The following is a 23,249-nucleotide window of genomic DNA, read 5'->3' on the forward strand; positions in this document are numbered from 1 at the left end:
AGGATTATTGCTTTACAGTATATATAAAAGAATGTATGAAAGATGCCATAGTTTTACAACGTTACTTTATTTTAGTGATCTTGGATATCACATCATGTTTCATACTCCAAGGTAAAATGTGGGAGGATGTCGAGCAATTTTCTCACAATCTAATGCTCTCTAGAGCCATTAGGACTAGAACTTCCTAAAACAAATTTGTGGTGGGATTTCTTTGGGGGTTGCTGTGATCATGACTGTACCTAAGCCACAGTCAAAAGTTTCCATGTAATTAATTAAACAGCAAATTTAACAGTTTTTGAATAAATCATTAATCCTTTTTCTGTTTTGTATATACAATATTTTATTTGCAGCTGTTGCCTTTTTTAAATGCTATCTTTTATTTGATTTCCAGCAGATGCAGTCCATGTGTAGCATACATCAAGAAAACCAAACCATCATTACACATTTTCTGTTGCTGGGATTTGATGATCTCCAGGATTTGCAGCTATTCCTCTTCTTACTTTTTCTCATGATCTACATTGTGACCATGATAGGGAACATTCTCATCATTTCTCTTGTTGCTTCAGACCACAACCTTCACACCCCAATGTATTTCTTTATAGGAAATTTATCCTGCTTAGAGATTTGCTACAGCTCAGCCATTCTACCAAGGATGCTAGTCAGCCTTTTAACTGCGGATGGACTTATTTCTGTTAGAGGATGCATTGTACAATTCTGGTTGTTTGGATTTCTAGTAACAACAGAATGTTATCTGCTGGCGGTGATGTCTTATGATCGCTACCTTGCAGTATGCAAGCCACTTCATTACATATCTATTGTGGATACTCGTTGCTGCATTCAGTTAGTGTTAGTATCATGGTTCAGTGGCATGGTTATGGTCACTATAATTACAGTAAAAATGTCACAGTTAAATTTCTGTGCTCCGAATGAAATGAACCATTTCTTTTGTGACTTCATGCCATTGATGCAACACATTTGTTGTGGTTCCCATCTACTCCTTTTGTCCAGCTTTGTAACTACTTCTGTGGCAACCTTTCCTCCATTCTCACTTACCCTGGCTTCATACATCTCCATCATCATCACCATTCTGAGAATCCCTTCTGCTACAGGAAGGAAGAAAGCCTTCTCCACTTGCTCAACTCATCTTATAGTTGTTACAGTGTTTTATGGGACATTAATAGTTGTATATATGAACCCCAGTTCTGTAGCTCTCAGCAAAATGAGAAAATTTGTCTCCCTGTTTTACACAGTCTTTACACCTCTTTTCAATCCTCTGATATACAGCCTGAGAAATAGGGAAGTGAGCAAATCCCTCAAAAGAGCTTTCAGGAAATATGTGATATTTTTAAAAAATACTGGAAGTGATTTCTATTCAAAATAAAAGAATATAATATATAGGGATGTGAAAGAAATCAGCTATAACACATCATTCTCAGATAAAATGTTTTGTAAAATAATGTATATTGAGAAAACTATGTATAAAAATGGATATCAAAGGCATTTGCATAAAAATAGCATATACTATAGAAAGATAAATGACTGATAATCAAAAGAGTAGATTATTTAATTTCTTTCTTAGCTTTTTTATAGTATCAGCCATCATTGTTCAGTAGTTTACAATAGACATAATTGCATTAAAACCATATACATTACTGACCTTTGTTCATGTTTAAATAAGAATAAATCAGGAAAAAAATAGCAAACCATCTAAAAAGTAAGCACCAGTAATTCAGATCAGTTTTAGACTAATCCAAACATCTGTATTCCAGAAATAATCTTGATATGTAGTTGTACCTTGAAAAGGGATGCATAATTACAATTTCCTTTTCCTGCTATTTCTTTGATGCAAAGAGAAGTGAAGCAATTACAATTTCTCATGCTCATATTTTGTCTAGCAATTACCTAATCTGAAAACATTTAGCAACTAAAACATAGAACACTTTATAACACCTTGGTATGTTACACACTTGGAATACTGCATCCAGTTTTGGTCACCACAATGTAAAAAAGATGTTGAGACTCTAGAAAGAGTACAGAGAAAAGCAACAAAGATGATTAGGGGACTGAAGGCTAAAACATATAAGGAATGGTTGCTGGAATTGGGTATGTCTAGTTTAATGAGGAGAAGGATGAGGGGTGACATGACAGCAGTGTTCCAATATCTCTGGGGTTGCCACAAAGAAGAGGGAGTTAAGCTATTCTCCAAAGCACCTGAAGGCAGGACAAGAAGCAATGGATGGAAACTAATCAAAGAGAAAAGCAGCCTAGAATTAAGGAGACATTTCCTGACAGTTAGAACAATTAAGCAGTGGAACAGCTTGCCTCCAGAAGTTGTGAATGCTCCAACACTGGAAGTTTTTAAGAAGAGACTGGACAGCCATTTGCCTGAAATTGCATAGGGTTTCCTGCCTGCGTAGGGGATTGAACTAAAAGATCTCCAAGGTCCCTTCCAATTTATTATTATTATTATTATTATTATTATTATTATTATTATTATTATTATTATTATTATTATTGTTGTTGTTGTTGTTGTTGTTGTTGTTGTTGTTGTTGTTATTTGTATAAACATAAATGGGGCTCTTTGTCTCTTCAGACTTACAAGATTCTGTTACAAGGCTATTACAATAAAAGTAGTACTAATTTACATAGCACTGAATTCTTAGTCTGGTCAATCTTATAAGACAAACATCCAATTGATGAATAATTAATGGAAGAATACCAATGGCCTCAGATCATAATCTAGATTTTCCAGAATATAGTTTGATGCATATAACTTGTCATGGCCTTATAGGTTCGTGCATTGTGGAAGAAATATTTTACTAAACAGCTTGTGATAGGCAACCATTTAAAAAACAGTTTCTTCTGAATTTATCAGAAAATATTTTAGAAGAGGTTTAGAAGCACACCCCACACCTTAAGAAACAATTAAAATAAACATTGCAACTTAAAATTTATGGAGAATTCCTCAATACCTATTAAAAGACAAGCATATCTAAAGTACTGAAGCTTCAGTGAACTGACATGTGATGTACTGTGTAATGTATTGGGATTTTACTTGAACTGTTTCACGTGTCTGTTTGAATGCTGCTTAAGGTTGCTCAATTGGTGTGTCTGTGTAACAGTCACTGACTAAGCCAGACTTGCTGTCTCCAAGAAGATCATTGGATGATTTGGGGTGTGAATGGGTTCCTTTAAACCTAGTGGCCACCGCTTAGCGGCCAACTGTATAAGTAGCTGCACAGAAGCCTCTGTTTCAGTTCTGTTCTTGTTTGCCTCAATAAAGCAATGTTCCTGTTTGCAACCTCTCGTCTCGCTTATTGCCAACAAAGAACTCACTACACAACACTGGCGACAAATGTGGGATGCTGCTTCTACAAAAGAGCTTGAAGTCACTAGGGGGTGAAGCCAGATCAGTGCCTGGCAGGGACTGCATTTCCCCCCCCCCTCAGTCGGCCTAGCAAGGCACACTAACAACCACACCCAGGGCCTACGAAGAGAAGCAGCATGAGGTGACGTGAGACCTGAGCCACGAAGACCTTCCACCATGGCAAAGGTCGGAAAGCTCTAGGAATTTGATGTCACTCACCCAGAGAGATGGTTGTCCTACGTTTCAAAAGTAGAGAACTAGTTCCATGCCAACCAAGACAGTGGAGTGATGCCCAAGATGGCGGACGTGCTCGGCTGAGCTCCGCCCCTCACAAGCCTTATGGCTTGCTGAGATGGGATTGGGGTTTTTGGCGAGTGGCAGTGTGGAAACGCGGAGGCTGACGAAGCCGGCAGCGGTCTCTTTGGACTTGTGTTTTTCGAGCGACCGGCTGCTGGCTGCTGGCCCTGTTGCCCACCGGCTGCTTCCTCCAGCCGTTTTTTTACCTTCTCCGGAGCGTCTGGGCTGCTCATATCTGGCGTGGCGCTCCCTGATGCTTTCGGGCCGTCCGGGCCACTTTGGTTGTTCTCGGGCCGGCTTGGGTTGATGAGGAGGATGCCCGTCGGTGAGGAGTATGCCCGTGAGGCCCGTGAGGCTGTCCGGTCGGCGGCGGTGATGATGGCGGCGACGGCGTGGGCGTCGGCCTCGGCGCGGGTTGCAGCCTGCGCGATGATTCTTTGGGCCACGCTCGGCGGTGATGGCGGTGGTGGCAGCGGCCCGGGTTTGGCGGCGACGGTGACAATGGCATGCTCCAGACGCTCGGGAATTCACCAGCTTGCTTTAGGGCCGTTTTTAACTGTACCGGCGTTTCTGAGACTGTTGCCCCGTCTGTGGGGGCCGGCTGCTGACTTTGGTGCCTTTGGGCTTTTGATCTTTTCGCCGGCGGCAGGACTCCCATGTGGCCCCAAGCCGCCTTGGCCCGCTTCGGTGGTGGTGTCGCCCTCGGGCCGTTTTGGCGGTGGAGAGGGCGACTATTATTCATCTCGGCGGCGATGGTTGATCTTTACCCTTGCTTCAGGCCACCTCTTATGGCGACGGCGTCTCCGGACCACTTTGGTGGCGAAGAGGACGACCGGGAGTTATCTTACCGGAGCAAGGACGACATGGGGCTCTTGCATCTTGTATCATCTTCGGACTGCTTTTGCAGTGACGCCGGTGATTCAGACTATCTTTTTACTCTGGCCTGCCTACCCTCTTTGCCTTGGACACATTTTCTTACCATCAGCCTGTCTACCCTTCCCCCTCTCCCTTTGGACTTTCGACACACCTGGGTATCGGCCACGGTGGGAGAGTGCTGGACTCCTCCATTTGCAACCTCATAGAGGTGGGAGCTCTATGGGGTTTGCCTACCCAGAGGATGCCTGGTCCACCCCCAGGAACGGAGTCTCAACCCGTCATGAGAGGACAGGGTGCGGCCTGTCTCTGGGGGCACCCAACTGAGTGGCAGTGAAGTTGGGTGGGGATCCAGACATCTGTCTTCATGTTCAATCCTCCCATGGACAACTAAGGGATGCCTATCCTGGACTGTCTGGACTTTTTTAGACTCATGCGGCAATATACGAGCACGGGCTTGTACGCCCTCAGGGGTGCCCCCCTCTCCTGGGCACAACCCGCCTCCTTAAACATTTCTAACCTCGATGACGGGCCCGAGCTTTGGGTCTCTGAGAGATGGCTGGGCAGGGGCAGGGGCCGTCAATGTAAATCTAGAAAGCCTCTGATTATTTTTTTATCAAAATTTTTTATAGGGCTAGGGAGCGGGGTGGGAGATAGGGGTTGTCTGGCTATGGGGGGTGGCCGATCAACCATGGTTCAGGCCAGACTTGGGTCTGACCGCACGGGGGGAGAACGGGGTGGCATTGTCGCCGGGGCTCATGAGCGGGTCGTGGGATTTTCAATTCCCACGACGGGGAAAGGCAGCAGGCGGATAGACAGGGGGCCGTATCGCTACCAGGAGGGCCGTCCCCGCTACTTGCAAGCGGTGAGGTGCTCCGACACTCTGCTTCTTCCCCGAGATCCCGGGAGTGAGGATGTGCAGCCTCCTGAGCTCCGGCTGGTGTACCTGAATGCCAGGTCCGTGGTTAACAAAGCTCCCCTCATTAGGGATTTAGTTGAAGGTGAGCATGCGGACCTGGCTTGCATCACGGAGACTTGGTAGGGCCCAGAGGGTGGGGTCCCTCTGGTTGACCTCTGCCCACCAGGCTTCCGGGTGCTACACTGGCCACGAGCTCATGGTAGGGGTGGGGGAGTGGCGGTTACTATTAGGGAGACCTTATGTCCGCGGGAGACCACCGTTTCTCAGATAGTCGGGTGTGAGTCTCTCTTTGTGAGATTTGGTTCTGGGGCGCAGTTGGGCTTGCTGCTGGTGTACATTTCACCTAGTCGCACAGTGGCAGCCCTGCCCGAGCTGCTCGATATCCTCTCGGGTTTGGTGGTTGAGTTTCCCAAACTTATAGTTTTGGGAGACTTCAATCTACCATCCCTGGGAGGTTCATCTGAGCTAGCTCGGGAGTTCATGGCTTCCATGACAGCCATGGACCTGACGCAAGTAATTTCAGAACCAACTCATGAAGGGAGGCCACACCCTTGACCTGATTTTTTTATCTAGATGGTGGTTGGATGATCTTGGTGGGGGCTCTCCATTTATTATGCCCCTGTCATGGACCGATCATCATCTCCTGCGGCTGGTCTTCCGTTTTGCCACCCCCCGCCGTGGGGGCACAGAGCCAATTAGATGGTACCGCCCCAGACGCTTAATGGATCCTGATAGATTCCAAGCAGCGCTGGGGTCCCCACCTGCCTCCACTGCTCACAGCTCGGCGGATGCCTTAGTGGAAGCCTGGGAAAGGGCAGCCACTGAGGCACTTGACCGGGTTGTACCCTTGCGGCCCCTGACCTGGCGCAGATCCCAGCGAGCTCCATGGTTCTCCATGGAGCTCCGGGAGATGAAGCGTCGGAAACGGGGCCTAGAGAGCCGTTGGAGGTCTAGCCGATCCGAACCCGACCGGTTGCGGTTAAGAACCTATATTAGGTCTTATCTTGCAGCGATGAGGGTGGCGATGTGCAATTACTTCTCCACCCTCATCGCGTCCGCAGATAATCGCCCGGCCGCCCTGTTTAGGGTGACTCGCTCACTTCTTAATCAGGAGGTGAGGGAGGATCCCTTGCAGGGTCGTGCCGAGGAATTTAGTCAACATCTGTCGGATAAAATCGCTCGGATTCGGACTGGTTTGGACTCCAACTGGGCAGAGTCAGGCGAACAGGACACGGGCGGTCTTGTCAATGTTATCTGGGAAGAGTTTGATTCTGTGACCCCTGATGAAGTGGACAGGATTATGGGAAGGCTGAGCTCCTCCACATGTTTGTTGGACCCGTGCCCTTCCTGGCTGGTTTATGCAGCTAGGGAGAGGACACGAGGCTGGCTCCAGGCGGTTATATCTGCTTCCTTGAGTGAGGGCTATTTCCCCACCGTCTTGAAGGAGGCGGTGGTGAGACCTCTCCTCAAGAAGCCTGCCTTGGACCCGGCTGTATTGAACAACTTTTATCCAGTCTCCAACCTTCGCTTTCTTGCGAAGGTTGTCGAGAGTGTGGTGGCGCACCAGCTCCCTCTGGTCCTGGATGAAGCGGATTATCTGGACCCCTACCAATCGGGTTTCAGGCCCGGGTACAGCACGGAGACGGCATTGGTCGCTCTGGTGAATGATCTCTGGAGGGCTCGGGACAGGGGATATTCCTCTGTCCTAGTCCTATTAGACCTCTCGGCGGCTTTCGATACCATCGACCATGGTATCTTGCTGCGGCGTCTCAGGGGATTGGGAGTGGGAGGCACAGTTCTTCAGTGGTTCTCCTCCTATCTCCTGGGACGCTCACAGTCGGTGTTGGCAGGGGGGCAGAGATCGGCCCCTAGGTCTCTCGTTTGTGGAGTTCCTCAGGGGTCGGTTCTCTCGCCTCTCCTGTTCAACATCTACATGAAACCGCTGGGTGAGATCATTCGTGGTTTTGGAGTTGGGTATCATCAATATGCCGATGATACCCAACTTTTCTTTTCGACCCCAAACCACCCCAGTGATGCCCTCGCTGTGATGTCCCGTTGCCTGGAGGTGGTTCGGGTCTGGATGGGGAGGAACAGACTTCAACTCAACCCTGACAAGACTGAGTGGCTGTACATTCCGGCATCCCGGGACATTCAAAATGTTCCATCTCTTTCTATGGGGGGTGAGCTTTTACCCCCCGTGGATAGGGCTCGCAACTTGGGAGTCCTCCTAGATTCACGGCTTACCCTGGAAGATCATATAGTGGCCGTGACTAGGGGGGCTTTCGCCCAGGTTCGCCTGGTGCGCCAGTTGCGGCCCTATCTGGACCGGGATGCCCTGTGTACGGTCACTCATGCGCTCGTGACCTCTCGCCTTGACTACTGTAATGCTCTCTACATGGGGCTTCCCTTGAAGACCACTCGGAGGCTCCAACTGGTACAGAATGCGGCCACGAGAGTTGTCTTGGGAGTTTCCCAGTACTCCCATGTTACACCTTTGCTCCGCGAGCTGCATTGGTTACCAGTTGTCTTCCGGGTGAGGTTCAAGGTTTTGGTTATGATCTTTAAGTCCTTACATGGCATGGGTCCGGGTTACCTCGGGGACCACCTGCTGCTGGCGTCAACTCCCCTCCGCCCTGTGCGTTCCCACAGAGAGGGCCTCCTCAGGGTACCTCCAGTCAGGGAATGCCGACTGGTGGCCCCCAGGGGAAGAGCCTTCTCTGTGGGTGCTCCAGCATTATGGAACCAACTGCCGGTGGAGCTCCGGATGGCATCAGACCTCCGAACTTTCCGTCGTGGCCTGAAGACCCACTTATTTGAATTAGCTGGTCTGGCCTGACGGGGGATTATGGGTTTTAAATTGTTGTTTTAGAATTGTATTATTGTTTTTAACTGGGCATTGGTTTAATCTTTTTTAATTTTTGTATTGTTATTTATATATGCCCTGTGAACCGCCCTGAGTCCCTATCAGGGAGAAGGGCGGTATACAAATTAAATAAAACCTAAAACCTAAAACCTAAGTCACCAAAGATGGCCAAAGATGGCCTGAAGGCCACAATACTCCTCTGTGTCTGCGGGTCTGCAACATTTGACATTGCAGAGAACTTAGTCGCACTCACACAGCTGGAGTCTGTTACTTACGCAGACCTGAAGAAATGGCTTGGTGACTATTTCCAACCAAAGCTGTTGATAGCATGCAGACATGCCTTCGAGCAATGAGTGCAACAGCCCCATGAGATGGCCACAGAATTCATTGTGGCATTGAGACAAGCTTCGTGCCTCTGCCAGTTTTCGGACTTGGAAGAAAGGCTTCAAGACTGATTCATCTGTGGACTAAGGAGCAGAGAGCTTCAACAAAAACTTTTCGCAAAAGAGACTCTCTCTCTCCAGGAAGCCCTAAAAGAAGTCATGGCAGACAAAGCTGCCAGCGAGGTGGTGAAGGCATTGCGGCCTGCCAAAAGTACTCCTCACGAGAAAGATGTCCACCACAAGGACGCCAAGCATTCGGAAAACATTGACTCCAACCACAAAGTTGACAAGATCCAGTGGCACCACGACAATGAACTGAAGCCCCCTTACAAGGCAGTTCCCTTCCTTCAGTGTTTGGGCTGTGGTGGCCACCACCAGTGAGCCGGTTCCGGACAGCCATGTGTCGGGCCTGTGGGAAATCTGGCCACATCGCAGCAGTCTGTAGAGGTTGTCAGAAGGACCACCAATCAGATGATCCAATCAGGAAAGGTACCGGGGCCCCGGAGAGGAATAGAGTAGGGTTCTGCTCCAGTCATCAGAGTGTTTGCCACACTGGAGCTCACCGCCCCATTAAGCCAAAACGTCAGCTTCAAGTAGAGCTGCAAGGCTGGATGGAACTGGACACTGGTTCAGCTGTATCCATTATTTCCCTAGAGACTTTCCAGTTCATGTGCAACCTCAGCTAGAGGTGGGCCAAGCTTAGACCATCCAACATCATTCTAAATCACTTCCAGAATTCCAGAATAGCCATCAAAGGTGAGGCCACCTTGGCCATTGAATTCAAGAGGTTTTCAGGGGGGCTAGATGTGATTGTGGTGGAGGGCCAGAGAATGAGCTTAATAGGGCTTGATTCGTTTGATGCACTGGGCATTCAAGTAACTGGGATCCACTGGACACAAGCAGTGAACTTGGCATCAATATGTGAGGAAATCACAGATGTTTTTGACATGAGCCTGGGAGAGTACAAGGGCCCTCTGATAGCCTTTAAGCTTGACCCTGCCATAACGCTTATTAGGATCAAGCCCCGTAGAGTGCCATTTGCATTAAAACACAAAATCGATGCAGAGCTGGACAAGCTAGTCAATCAGGGGGTACTAGAGCCCATAGATGGGCGTGATTGGGAAACTCCCATTGTCATGCCACTTAAGGCCAATCGGGAGGTCAGGATTTGCACTGATTACAAGTGCACCATTAATCAGGCACTACAGCAGCATGTGTACCCAGTGCCAGTCGTTAGCTACACTTTGGCATTGCTGCAAGGGGGTACTGTGTTTGCTAAGTTAGATTTGGCACAAACCTATCAGCAGTTGCCTGTGGACAAGGCCACAGTGGCTGTACAAACAATTGTGACAAACAGGGGGGCTTTTAAAATCAAACACCTCCAATTTGGGGTTAGCATAGCCCCAGGAATCTTCCAGGAAGTTATGGAGCATACACTCAAGGGCATTCTGGGGGTTTGCCCCTACTTTGACGATGTGCTCATCGCCGGTGAGTCTACTGAGGTGCTTGCAAGGCAGCTCAAAGCCATCCTTTAATGGTTCTGCACAGCAGGGCACAAATTAAAAAGGAACAAGTGTAACATTGGGGTCCCTTCCACTGAGTTCCTGGGATTCCACATTGATGCTGAAGGCATCCATCCTGCAGAATCCAAGCTGAAGGCAATTCAGTTGGCACCAAGCCCCAGGTGCAAAGGAGAGCTTCAGGCATAACTGAGTCTCCTGAATTTTTACCATGCGTAAAAATTCCTAACAAGGCTGCAGTGGCAGAGCCATTACACTGGCTCTTAGACAAAAACACCCCATGGAAGTGGACCAAGATTCATGAAAATAGCTTTAAGACAGTAATGTCACTACTGTCCTCCAATTCAGTGCTTACACACTTTAATGAAACATTGCCTGTATGCATTGTGTTTGACGCATCCCCTTATGGGGTGGGGGCTGTACTAAGCCATTTGTCAGGTGATGGAACTCAAGTCTCCATCGCCTAAAAGGACATTGTCCTCAGATGAGCGCAATTATGCTCAGATTGACAAAGAGCATAATTGGCCAGGGTGGAGAAATTCCATGATTACTTGTATGGCAGGAAATTCACAGTCTTCACTGAACACAACCCACTGTTAGGATTATTTACTACAGATAGGCATACAACTCAAATTCTGTTCCCTAGAATGTTAAGATGGTCCATTTTTATGTCAGCCTACAGCTACAGGCATGTTCACAAACCCAGCAAAGACATAGTCATGCAGATGGCCTTAGCAGGTTGCCATTGCCTCAGGTAGAGCCAGATTTGGCTCCAGCAGCTTGCATCTTGTCAATTCAGGATTTGCCTGAGTTTCTCCTCCATGCTAGGAGAAACTGCTGCAGACAAAGTTTTAAGTAGAGTTTTGTAATGGATTCACACCAAGTGGCTTGAAAATAGCCCTGGACCAGAGTTCCAGAGCTACTTCACTTGTAGACACAAGCTTTCAGCTCACAAGCCTGCATCATATGGGGGAGCAGGGTCATTGTCTCCACTTCTCTAAGAGATAGGGTTCTTCAATCACTACATGAGGGACATCTGGGCATTGTCCAGATGAAGACATTGGCACGAAGCTACCTATGGTGGCCTGGGTTAGATAAGGCTATCAAAGCCCAAGTACATGGGTGTTACACATGTCAACAGTCCAGACCAGAAATGCCACAGGCTCCTGTCCACTAATAGGAAGAGACTCATACACTGTGGTCAAGGTTTCACATTGACTTCACTGAGCCCTTTCAGAGACAGCTGTTTTTGATAGTGGTCAACAGCCACTCTAAATGGTTGGAAGTAATTCCTATATCTACTATGACTACTGCTAGGACCATCCAGGTGCTTAGGAGGTTTTTTGCCACACATGGGCTGCCGGACGTCATAGTCTCGGACAACGGGGCCCAGTTCACAGCGGCAGAATTTCAGTCCTTCTTGAGGACTAACCTCATAAGGCATGCAACCTCACTCTCTTTCACCTGTTGACTAATGGGCAGGCCGAACTCATGGTGCACACAACAAAGGAGTCACTCAAGCGAATTGTGACCGGCTGATTTTTTGATTTGCCAGCATACTACCCCTTGCACAGCAATGGACAAGAGCCCAGCAGAGCTTCGCTGGGGAAAAGGCTAATCACAAAACTGGACAGGTTACATCCTGACCGGGTTGCAGCAGACACCACATACCCAAAGGCTCCAAGGGGGTTGCAAGTGGGTGATGGGGTGTGGGCCCAGAACTATGGGCATGGGAATTTGTGGGTGCCAGGTAAAATTGTTAAAATTTTGGGACCTCTTTCTTACGAGGTGGCTATGGATGGGGGGGTGAGTTGTTCACCACCATATTGATTAGCTGCAGAAGCGTTTTGCAGAATGGCCACTAAATGAGGACATCATGGCAGGCCCACAATTAGAGCAAGAAACTGGTAGCCAAACAAGGCAGTTCACATGCTCTGAAGATTCAATCAGTCAGTACAATGGGGAGGTGGTCGTAGATGGACAATGTCCAGGAATGTAACATGGGTCTCCAGATGGGGAAAGTCAACTCGAACACAGCAGCAGCTTGGCTGACACAGCTACCTCTTTGGACTTTGGTTTGGGCCGACCAGGAATGGCTGCCCAAAGGGACTGAAGTCAATCCTACTCATGTTGACCTAAGAACCTACATCTACCCAGCCCGGAGGGCAAGATGGTAGACCAGAAGTTGCCTGGATCCCCCAGGCATTCTGAAAGGTCGCGTAAACCACAATATTTACAAGATTATATTGTTAAATAATGTATGTACATTCTAGGGGGGAGGGGTGTAATGTATTGGGATTTTACTTGAACTGTTTCCCATGTCTGTTTGAATGCTGCTTAAGGTTGCTCAATTGGTGTGTCTGTGTAACTGTCACTGGCTAAGCCAGACTTGCTGTCTCCAAGAAGATCATTGGATGATTTGGGGTGGGAATGGGTTCCTTTAAACCTATTGGTTGCCACCTAGTGGCCAACCATATAAATAGCTGTGCAGAAGCCTCTGTTTAAGTTCTGTTCCTGTTTGCCTCAATAAAGCAATGTTCCTGTTTGCACCCTCTTGTCTTGCTTATTGCCAACAAAGAACTCACTACACAAGATACTGAATAAAGGGAACCATCATAAAGACATTGTTAGTAAAATTGGTATGTATTTGATTATGTGCGTATATATGAATAAATGTATTTAAAAGTATTTAAAAGAAGACAACGGGTGTCTAATATCTTTCACTATCCATCTGAATCATCCGAGAGAGTAGCTCTCCACATTCTCCTAAGTGCATTTTCATGGGTTCGTTTTTCCATAGATGTCCAGTTTACCAAGTCAATTCTTGAAATTATAATAGTATTGTATGTACAATTTGATGCAGATTTCAGTTTTTCAGTTCATAAACATCTGTCACATGTTTCTTATAACTGGCATTTGAAGTAGTCTTCAAACAGAAGAAGATCCATAAGGTGGATGCCACAGCAGCCTGACAAAATGAGTTCCCTAACAGACAGGACCCACATCAAGTTTCTTCTGCTAGATGAGATGGATAGCTGTAATCAGGCAGTCCTAACTAGGCTGTATGCCATGAAGAGGATTAAAAGTCTAAAACAGCACTTGAATTTTTGTGGAAAATGATTTTCCTATACTGCAATATTATGTTTTATTTATTTATTTTTAAATTTATTCACATATCCTCTGATTCTGAAAAACGTTTAACATATATAGTGGATAAATAAATGCAAATTAGCAAAAGACTGACAAAAACTGTGATTTGTTTTGTTTTGTTTTTGTTGGTGTGTAGTCAGAGTTTCCACTTGACCATGCAATTGTAAGAAAAAAATGTTTTGTACATTCTAATTAGTGGTTTGCAGGTTAAGAAATTATGACAATTGCCTATAACTAGCTATGTTGAGCATAATGGTTGCAAAGGGACTTGTTTTATTTTTCCTCATAGGAATTTTGACAGTCCAAATGAGAATCAAAGCAAATAAATGAAAGCTAGACCATTGGTTCAGAAATTAGGCTGTTTTGTAAAGTCCTTAAAAAATAAAAGCATAAAACTTTGTTCATAAGCCACCTTTGTCTGCAGATGAAAAAAATTGTCATAGGAATCCTCCAGGACAGGAAATCTTGTCAGTATCATTAAGATCCTTCTTTACATTATCCACATCCACAGTATTTCCAGCAGTAAAGGCTGCAATATTTGAAAGAGTTAGGATATAACTATAATTGTGAAATATTTCACTGATACTTAAGCTTTGGGATAAGCCCCATTTGAAAAGAGCATGTCCATTTTTAATTATTAATTAATTAAATAATTATTAATACTGGTTGCCAATCAAGCTTTTAAACCATTTTAATTACCACAGGAGTAATTGGGATTGCCTAAAAATGCAGATTGATTGTACATTCATTGAAAGCACCTTTTGTTTGGGCTATATTTAGCAATATTTACCATATGAAAATTAAAATTGCTGTATTCATAAAATATTCATTGATTGAATCATGTAACTATTAAAACAATCAGTAACATAAATAAAAATATTTTTCATGAAAAAAGTGTATTTTTAACAAAAACTAATGTATCGTTTTAAATTTCTGCAAATATCTTCAATATCAGCAAAAAAAAATATTTAAAGGACACCTGAGAGGGTCTTGGGAGATCTCCAGGAGTTCTAGGATTAAATTTTAGGAAACGTTCCTCTAGAACAGGGGTAGGCAACCTTGGCTCTTTTGTGACATGTGAACTTCAGCTCCCAGAATTCCTGAGCCAGCCATACTGGCTCAGGAATTCTGGGAGTTGAAGTCCACGAGTCACAAAAGAGCCAAGGTTGCCTACCCATGCTCTAGAATATATCTCATATTCTTTATGGCATTAAAGTGACATCAGTAGACATGTTCATGGAAAGGAAAACTTTGATAATTTTCATCAATAACAGGTGAAGGCAATGTATCAGCCTAGCTAGGACAAATTTATATTTTGATAAGGATTGGCAGTAATTACTTAATTTGGGGTAATCCTCCAGCAATCCATTAACTTTGTGAAAAAGCAAACAGCTAGAGCAGCTGATCTGCAAAGCCATCTTTATCAAATACATTCAGAGAAAGCTATGATTTAAATTAGAGGATTTTTATATTAGAAAGATTCAGGACTGCTAGTACTAAGTGACTTGGCATATGACCACATCACTTAGCATCAGAAATTCCCATCCCAGTTGGTATGGAACTCAAGGGCTACCTATATCTTTTTTTTTCCTTTTATTATATTCTTGCTGTACCAGGGTTTTCAATTTAAAGACAATCAGGCAAGAAAATAGTAAATGAAATTTACTAGGTTTTGTGTTTTGTTTTGTTTTGAAGCTCTTCCCTAGAAATGCTACACTCATGGGCAAGTTGAGCTATATGAAGCATTGAATAATGGATGATATAGTTTTTGGTCCTTTGAAGCTTCAAAGAGTCTGTACTTCCTTGTGGTGTTCTTTATGGTACAATCTCCACCAGGGCTTTTTTTCTCATAGAACGCTCAGAACGGAGTTCCAGCACCTTTTTTGGATGGAACATTGTAGGGTAGGCAAGGTGGGTTGTATGACATGTGTGAGTTCCGGCACCTTTTTCTTTTACAAAAAAAGCACTGATCTCCACCCTATATAATTAGCTTTGCAAGACAGTGTTTCAGAATCACAAAGCTCATATATAATTATAAGGTCCCAGTCCCTTACTTGAACTTGAGTACTATATCAATCTAATCATATAACCCAAGTGGAGACATCTTGATCAAGCAGCACTTTATTGATCAAATTAAGCAGCGGGGTGGCCAACAATCTGGAACACTGGCAGAAGTGCCAGTATTAGAAAATTGGTAGCATTGCTTTATAAACTTTGTTAGCCAATGAAAATCAGACAACAGAGTCATTACATCATAAGAAAGACATTAATTATTCCTGTACACTCCCTTATTCCCTCCTTCTGTATATCCTATCCATGTACCTGGTTCCCAAGCTTGCATGAAATTTCTCTGGTGCAAAAGCTGATTACAAAAAGCAAGAAAGCAACAGTTAGACTAAACAATTTCCCTTTGTTCCAGAACCCTTCATTCTCCCCTTTATTTTTGTAACAGAATGACCAATGATGTGTATTCCTTTGTTATTGCAGTGATAATCAGGAACTTGGCTGGCTTACAGGGTTTATCACTACTTACAGAGGATGCTATGACCTTCATCCCTGAGATGGTAGAAGTAACTGTTCTTTGGATAACAGGAATCAAAGATGGCAAAACCAAAAAAAAAGATACCTCTAAATGCTAACAGAACCAGAAAATTTCCCCTTCGCCAATCACCAAAGATCTCTGCAAACCAGCATGTGTCCATGACAGCTGTCCAGGTTTTCCAAAGAAGCTGGGTGTATTTCCTACACACACACATAGGCAGCAACATGTAAAAGGAAACCCATACCTCCCTTTAATTTTGTAGTGTTATTTTAACCAATTAATTTTCTTTATCTTTCTGTATATGTAGTTCTCACTTCGGGCTAATGGAGGTTCTTGCACAAGCATAGTATAGAGAAGCAAAACAGCGTTATGTTATTCTAAATGCCCTTGATTTGTAATTATTTCTGATATAGCTTGCTGTCTAACAATTCTATTAAGCATATAAACAAAAATCCTATTACTTATGCATTCTATCTTCTTGCCACATAGTATGTCCACCTGGGGCAGTTTAGTTGAGGGTGGCATCTGTTAGATTGGTCCATAATGTACACAGTTGGGGAATGTTTGCCATGGGATTTGGGGTTAGGCCGAATTGGTGGTAATGCACCAAAAGGATACTGAGGTGCTCACCTACAACAGATGTTTATACCTAAGTCTCCCCAAGGTTTTTACCAGAACCTTCTCTTTTTAAAACAGAGGCTTCCCACTATGGAAGTGGTCAGAGTCCACATGTTGGGTTTACTGGTGGCTTTTCCCAGTGAGATTTTGACTAGTCAGGGCAGTAAAATTTATTTCACGTGCTTCCCAAGGCCATCTTTCACACTAACACACACACACACACACACACACACACACACACACGTAATAGTTAGTCACATTCAGAGATGAAGCAATTCTTTTTGGGCCAGATCAATAAAAAGATTCTTTGATGCTGAGAGAATTTCAATTGTGGTTTCCAGATCATCATAAAAAGAATGAAAAACTCAAAAATGTTTTTGGGATGGTGGTATAATAGTGTCAAATTGAGCATATTATTGTGTCTGGTTTAATCAATAGCTGGTCCAAATGATGCTGAGAAGTCTGCTGGTCTGGTTATCTCAAAGCACACTGGGTTGCAGGAATCAGTGTTGGACTGAGAAGTGCTGACTCCTTTAATCATATTGAATTGTCCTTTGATTGTGCCAGGTTGGGTAGGATATAGTTTGCATTAAATGAGAAAGTCTGTCTCTGTACTTAGTCTATTTAGCTTGATTATAGCCAATAGCTGTACATGTATCAAAAGGTATTCTGGCACTTGTCCATAAGTCTCGTATTATTCTTTCAAAAGAGGTAATGTCTGGGTGTCCCTCCATGTATCCAGATTTGAAGTTGTTGGTAGGGCTTTACTGTATTGACAGAAGCATAACAAACGACCCCTTTGCAAGTGGAATACATAGTCTTGTTGTGGACACAACTCCTTATTGTTCCTTTAAGTATTGGACCCATAGTCTGAAGAAAGGTGTGAGGGAAACAGCAGCAAACAAAAATGTAGCAATACAGAGTCTAGATATCATGTTCTGGGGTAGTCCAATCCATTGAAACCTTTCTCCTAGTTAAGTGGAAACAGTTCAACAGGCAAGGCAGGTCAAAATTTCACTTTCAGGCCATCGAGCTACAGAGTTTGTCACTGGAGAGGGAATGGTGGGACTTTCCATGGACTCATTCTTTCATTCTTCACTCTCACTGTAGTTTAGGTCAAGACATCTTGGCATGGTTGTAGTGGCACTCAGGACTGGTACTTATAGGTGACAGTTCTTTCACCTGAACCCACTCTCAGGAACAATGGTCAGAAAAAGGTGGTAGGGCAGCCTGGGCCTGTACTGGAATAGAAGAGAAAACCTGTGCCATATTATGCAAATACTGAGTAACATTCTTCTCTTCTTCATTGATATTCTTGAACACCTTTGTGCAACTCTCAGCCATCATTTCAAACAGGACAAGGCAAATTTTCCAGAGATGAGGCCTGTATTGAAATGGCCTCACCACTAAATGTCACAACCTATCCAGCCATTGTGTACCATCCACAACATCAGCCAAAAACAAAACACATAACTCCTCCCCTTCTTCAACATTCATTTCCTTCCTGTATCTTCAGCCTTCAGCCTCCCATGTGCATTCTCTTCTCTCAACTTTACCTAAGCAACTTTTTCCCTTTTACTATTAATCTTTCTTTCCAACTTCCAAAACTATCCATGTCTCTTGTCCTTCTTAGCCTGGCTCAGAACCCAGAACTACAGGGAGGGAAAGCCCCCCCCTCAGCCTCCCCTAACATTCTCTTTTCCCCATTCAACATCCACCACATCTCTTTCTTATCAACTTTGCTATAACCGTCTATCCATAAACAATCAGGCTAAACCTTTATCTGCAATTCTATCCAGAATCAACATTCATAAAGAGATAAAAAAAACCCTTATTTTTCAGTGCAGCTTCACAAAGGGAAAAAAAAACTTAATGAGGTATTCTGAGTTAACGTACTGAATATATATGTGTGTGTATGCAAAGACTGAAATTAGAGCATAAAACTTTTTGAAAACATTTACAAATCTAAGCAAAACTATTCAAAATCATTTTCTTAAGGTTCTTCCTTTTATAATACATTTAGCTTTCAGAGAAGGGAGAGCTTGTTGTTATTGGTTACGTTATCAGGTTAGGTCAGTTACCATATTTTCCGGCGTATAAGATGACTTTTTAACCCATGAAAATCTTCTCAAAAGTTGGGGGTCATCTTATATGCCCAGTCGTCTTATACGCCAGAAAATACTATTCACCTCTCTGATCTTTTCTTTTTTCTGCTGGACGGCGGGATCGCTGGGTGAATGGAGGTAGATGGTGACCCGTGGTTAAGCGGCCAATGGCGAATGGGTGATGGAGGGCAAACTCTCATCAGCTCCTGGGGCAGCTACTGCAGCCGCCACCGTTGCTTTCTGTAGGACTGGCCGTGCTGGTGCTTCCAATGCTGGCTGTCAGGTCACCAAAAAGAGGAGGGGCAGGTGGTCCCCAGAGGCGCGCTGCTCGACAGTAGGAAGGGAGCACCTTTGCTCCTGCCGAGGCACCGCCTGACCCACGCCGACCGGAAGAATCACTTGCCTGGTCACGGAGTGCGGAACAGCGGTACTTGGTGCCCCTCTTGCCCACAGACCATGCAGCGGCCCTCGCCAGCTGGCCTCAGCATGGCCACCCCAAGCCCGGCTCCCTAGCGCATCTTCCGGGCCCGCCTGGCCAACCGTCTCCTGGGCGGGGCTTGGCTCCAGACGCAGCGGCTGCTCTGTCTGCAAATGCTATCTCAAAGCCAAATCGCGCTTGGCCGTGCAGGCTGCCGAAAGGCGGGGACTCAGAGTTCCCGCGGTGGTTGTGACTTCTGGCGTGCTGTTTGCAGAGTCTGGCCTGGAAGAGCACGTGGCTTTGCACCATTTGCATCAGACGGGGCTGAATCTGAATCAGGCTTGTGTCGGACACTTGGCAACTGGCATGTAAATATTTTCCTGCGTATAAGACGAAAAATCTTGAAAATCTTCTCAAAAGTCAGGGGTCGTCTTATACGCCCAGTCGTCTTATACGTCGGAAAATACGGTACATTACTTTCGTTTTGCACACACACAATTGTTGGCAAGCAGCCCAAAAACTTTGAACAGAAAAGCTTCAGCAAAGAGGGGAGTTGGGGGAACAGGATGTTACAGATTCTGCATTTCTAAGCTTTTGAACACAAACTGCAGCAGAGAAACGAAATGATACATTTGCAACAATGAGAAACCATACGAAACAAGTTATCTTTGTTCTTTGTCCCTGAGCAAAGTTAGAATAGAAGCCAAAAAACTATAATCTCAGACTTTATTCCCTCCTTCTTTCCCTCCGCCTTCCAGGCTACAGTTAAACAGTGGGTTAGGACGCTGAACTTGTCGATCGGAAGGTCGGCAGTTTGGCGGGTCGCGTAGCAGAGTGCTGCGTAGCAGAGTGAGCGCCTGTTACTTGTCCCAGCTTCTGCCAACCTAGCAGTTCGAAAGCACGTAAAAATGCAAGTAGAAAAATAGGGACCACTCCGGTGGGAAGGTAACAGCGTTCCGTGTGCCTTTGGCATCTAGTCATGCCGGCCACATGACCACGGAGACGTCCTCGGACAAGCGCTGGCTCTTTGGCTTTGAAACAGAGATGAGCACCGGCCCCTAGAGTCGGAAATGACTAGCACGCATGTGCGGGGGAACCTTTACCTTTACCTTTACCTAAAAAGGTTTTAAAATGATCAACACCAAGCCTCCTCCTTTCCCCTTTTTCCATCTCTCTTCCAAAGCAAAGGGAAAAAATGTAGCAAGCCAGTAACAAAAAAGCTAAACAATTTTTATAATAATAGTAATCATTATCATCATCATCATCATCATCATCATCTAAGCTGCACTTTTACCTTTGTTTTTTCCTGCCTAACTGTAAAACCTTGCTTTTCTCCACATTTCATTTTGTTGAACAGGGCCTATTGTTCAAGTCTGTCAAAATCTTTTAGGATTCTAAGGTTGTCTCCTGGGTTGTTAGCTATTCCTGCCAGCTTAGTGTCACCTGAAAATCTGATGAGTTCCCCTTCTATTCCCTCATCTAAGACATTTATGAAGATATTAAAGAGTACTGGACCTATGACAGAAACTTGTAGTACCCCACTGCTCACTTCCCTCCATGTAGATGTAGTTCCATTAAGAACTATTTGTTGAGTACAGTTTGTCAGTCTGTTACAAATCCATCTGGTGGTGATGCTCTCTATTCTATAGTTTCCAAGCTTACCAAAAAGTAGGTTGCAGTCTACAATGTCAAATACCTTTGTGAAGTCTAAGGATACTATGTCCACAGCATTTTGTTGGTCTATTAATTTAGTCACTTTGTGAAAGAATGAAATAAGATTGGTTTGGCATGTTCTATTTTTAATTTTCAGGAGAAATAATTGAATGCTAATGAACTGGTTTTATAAGATGATAAGTTAGAAGAGGATATACAATTTTTGGTTGGGAAGGGGGCGGATATCAAAATTGGTAAAATGGAAGATACAGTATTATGTTCTACTAATTCTTGTACATGTACAACCAGCCTTGTTTTACAATACTCTATCCACCATCTTGCTAATTTTGACCCTCATTGTCGACACTGCTGCTTATATGCAAATAAAGATTGAGATTATTGGTACAGGGCTTCTTGGCAGACTGTGGAGCCCACAGATAAATCAGATTTGAGGATCTCTAGAATGGAGGATGGTTTCCCAAACAGTAATTTCTTGACTGCATTGGAATGATGCAAAATGAGGAATATTTTGTCGGTTTCACCTATAAAAGTTTTCTATTAGCAGTATCAAGGAACACAGTGTATTTTGTTGAACCTTCAATGACTTTTTGGGACTTTCTCCACAGGGTCATCAGATGGTAATCACAAATTGGCCTGCCTTAGGTAGTTTTATTGTGTGGATATGAAACTATCTCAAGTTATGTCTGTTTTAGAGGAATAGAATTCAAAAGTGTTTCAAAGGCCAAACTCACCTCTGGATTCATTCTACTAGCTCTACCTTTTCATCCAAAGAGAGAAAGCTTTTCTGTTGGCTTCTATTTGTGGAGATTATTTAAGGAAGCTGGGTAAACCAATCCAGGAAAGCTAAGAAATGTGCTCCAGTTTGCTGCTGAGAATATTTATTACAAAGAATCAGAAGCTCAGAAATTATTAAGAGCAGTCCAACAATTCAAAACAAAAAAGATCCCATAGTTACATATATTTGCATAAAAATGGGCAAATGCCACTAAAAATGGACTGGCTGATTGATCAATCAATAACTTAAACATGATCTATAAAATCTTCTGCTATACCTTCCAGTGCTGAATGCCACAATGAATAAAAGCACATAAGAAACATAACCAGATTTTTAAACATTTCATAGCAAATCAATTTAAAAGTATCTTAACCTTTAAGCCAACAATATTCTGAATATAAGGATTATAAACTAACCATAAATTGGCAGAAAATTCATGGATTTCTTCCAAAGTTTAATGGCACAAAAGAAGGTTCCCTGGAAACTGCTATTTCACAATCAAGTAAAAGAAGGTGCATATTTGTTCAGAGTGTTTGCAATGTTCTGCATAAATTCAACTTCCCCATCTTAGTCAATTTCTCAGGAAAGCTGTAGTGTTTGCTTTCCATGTCAAAATAATGACATTACCTTTTCTTTCTGAGTTCAGGATGGCAATGAATGGAGGGGATAGGTCCTTATTGCAGAACTACCACCTTGTAAAATGGTTTGGAGAATGCTTAACTATTCATATGTCACCCATTTGAATTATTCAAATGGCTCTTCAGGGTGAGATGAAATTTGAACTTGGGACTCCCTGATTGCAATATAGGCAAATTTCAACTTAGAAACCATTCATTCAGTGACTGAAATTACAATGGCAATGAACAAAAAGACTTACAGTTACTACCCAAAGTTCCAACCATTGCAGCCCATGATCACATGATCACAATTAGGATGCTTGGATACCCTTATAATGGAAGGACCATTGCAATTCTCTACCAATGCTACTGTGGGCTGGGAGGTCTTGGACAGCTCGGCCCCAGTGACATGTGGAAACATGCTGTCAGTTGGATGCCTTGGATGAACTAGACCCACTAGTGTGTGGGTCTCCTCCATCATTCCCCCATGCCACTCTAAAGAGGTCTGGGCACTCCCTGCCTCACCACACCTGGGTCTGCTTACCTTTACTTTCCCCACACCTGACAGGTGTGCCCAACTGATGGGAGATGCAGCTAAAAAGCTGAAAAAGGCAAACTGTCTGAAGGCTGGAGAGGCAATCTTTATTGATATTATGCTCTTCTTAAGGCCACATTCTGTTTAATTGCCATGTGAATTAAAAAGTTATACTGAAATTAGAACCCCTGGTGCTTGTAAGCAGTAGGACTGGCAATAAGGTGGGGAAGAGGTCCTGAGCTTTAAATCCTTTTAAATACTCAGGAACCCATGAGTCAATCAGTAAGTCTTGATCTTGACCAGTTATGAGAAATTTTTCACAAGGTGAAGATTAATTTAACAATTTTAGGGATATCCAGGGCCAAGCAAGGTAGGTGCAAAATGGAAACATCCATATGAAGTTTCCTTGGCTTTCCTTGGGTTTTAGATTTCACTTCAGTTTTTGTGTATTTTTTTATTCAAAATATCAAAACCTCTAAACCAGGGGTGTCAAACTGCCGGCCCGCGGGCCGGAGCGTCACGGAGAAACCACGCCCATCCCATTTTCGGCAATGGGAAAAAGTTCCTATACGTCGCGTGACGTCACGTGACGT

The 23,249-nt window shown here is 44.2% G+C and overlaps 1 protein-coding gene across 1 annotated transcript; it reads left to right on the top strand.

Moving 5' to 3' along the window:
* Window positions 1–403: 403 nt before the first annotated feature.
* On the top strand, window positions 404–1,381 carry LOC310650112 (olfactory receptor 5G9-like; the record flags this gene model as incomplete). Its single annotated transcript, XM_083378946.1, has 1 exon — window positions 404–1,381. One exon carries the CDS (start codon window positions 404–406, stop codon window positions 1,379–1,381), a length of 978 nt encoding a protein of 325 aa, XP_083235072.1.
* Window positions 1,382–23,249: the final 21,868 nt, after the last annotated feature.

The sequence above is a fragment of the Vipera ursinii genome (assembly GCF_947247035.1).
Source record: "Vipera ursinii genome assembly, chromosome: Z".
Classification (NCBI taxonomy): Eukaryota; Metazoa; Chordata; class Lepidosauria; order Squamata; family Viperidae; genus Vipera; species Vipera ursinii.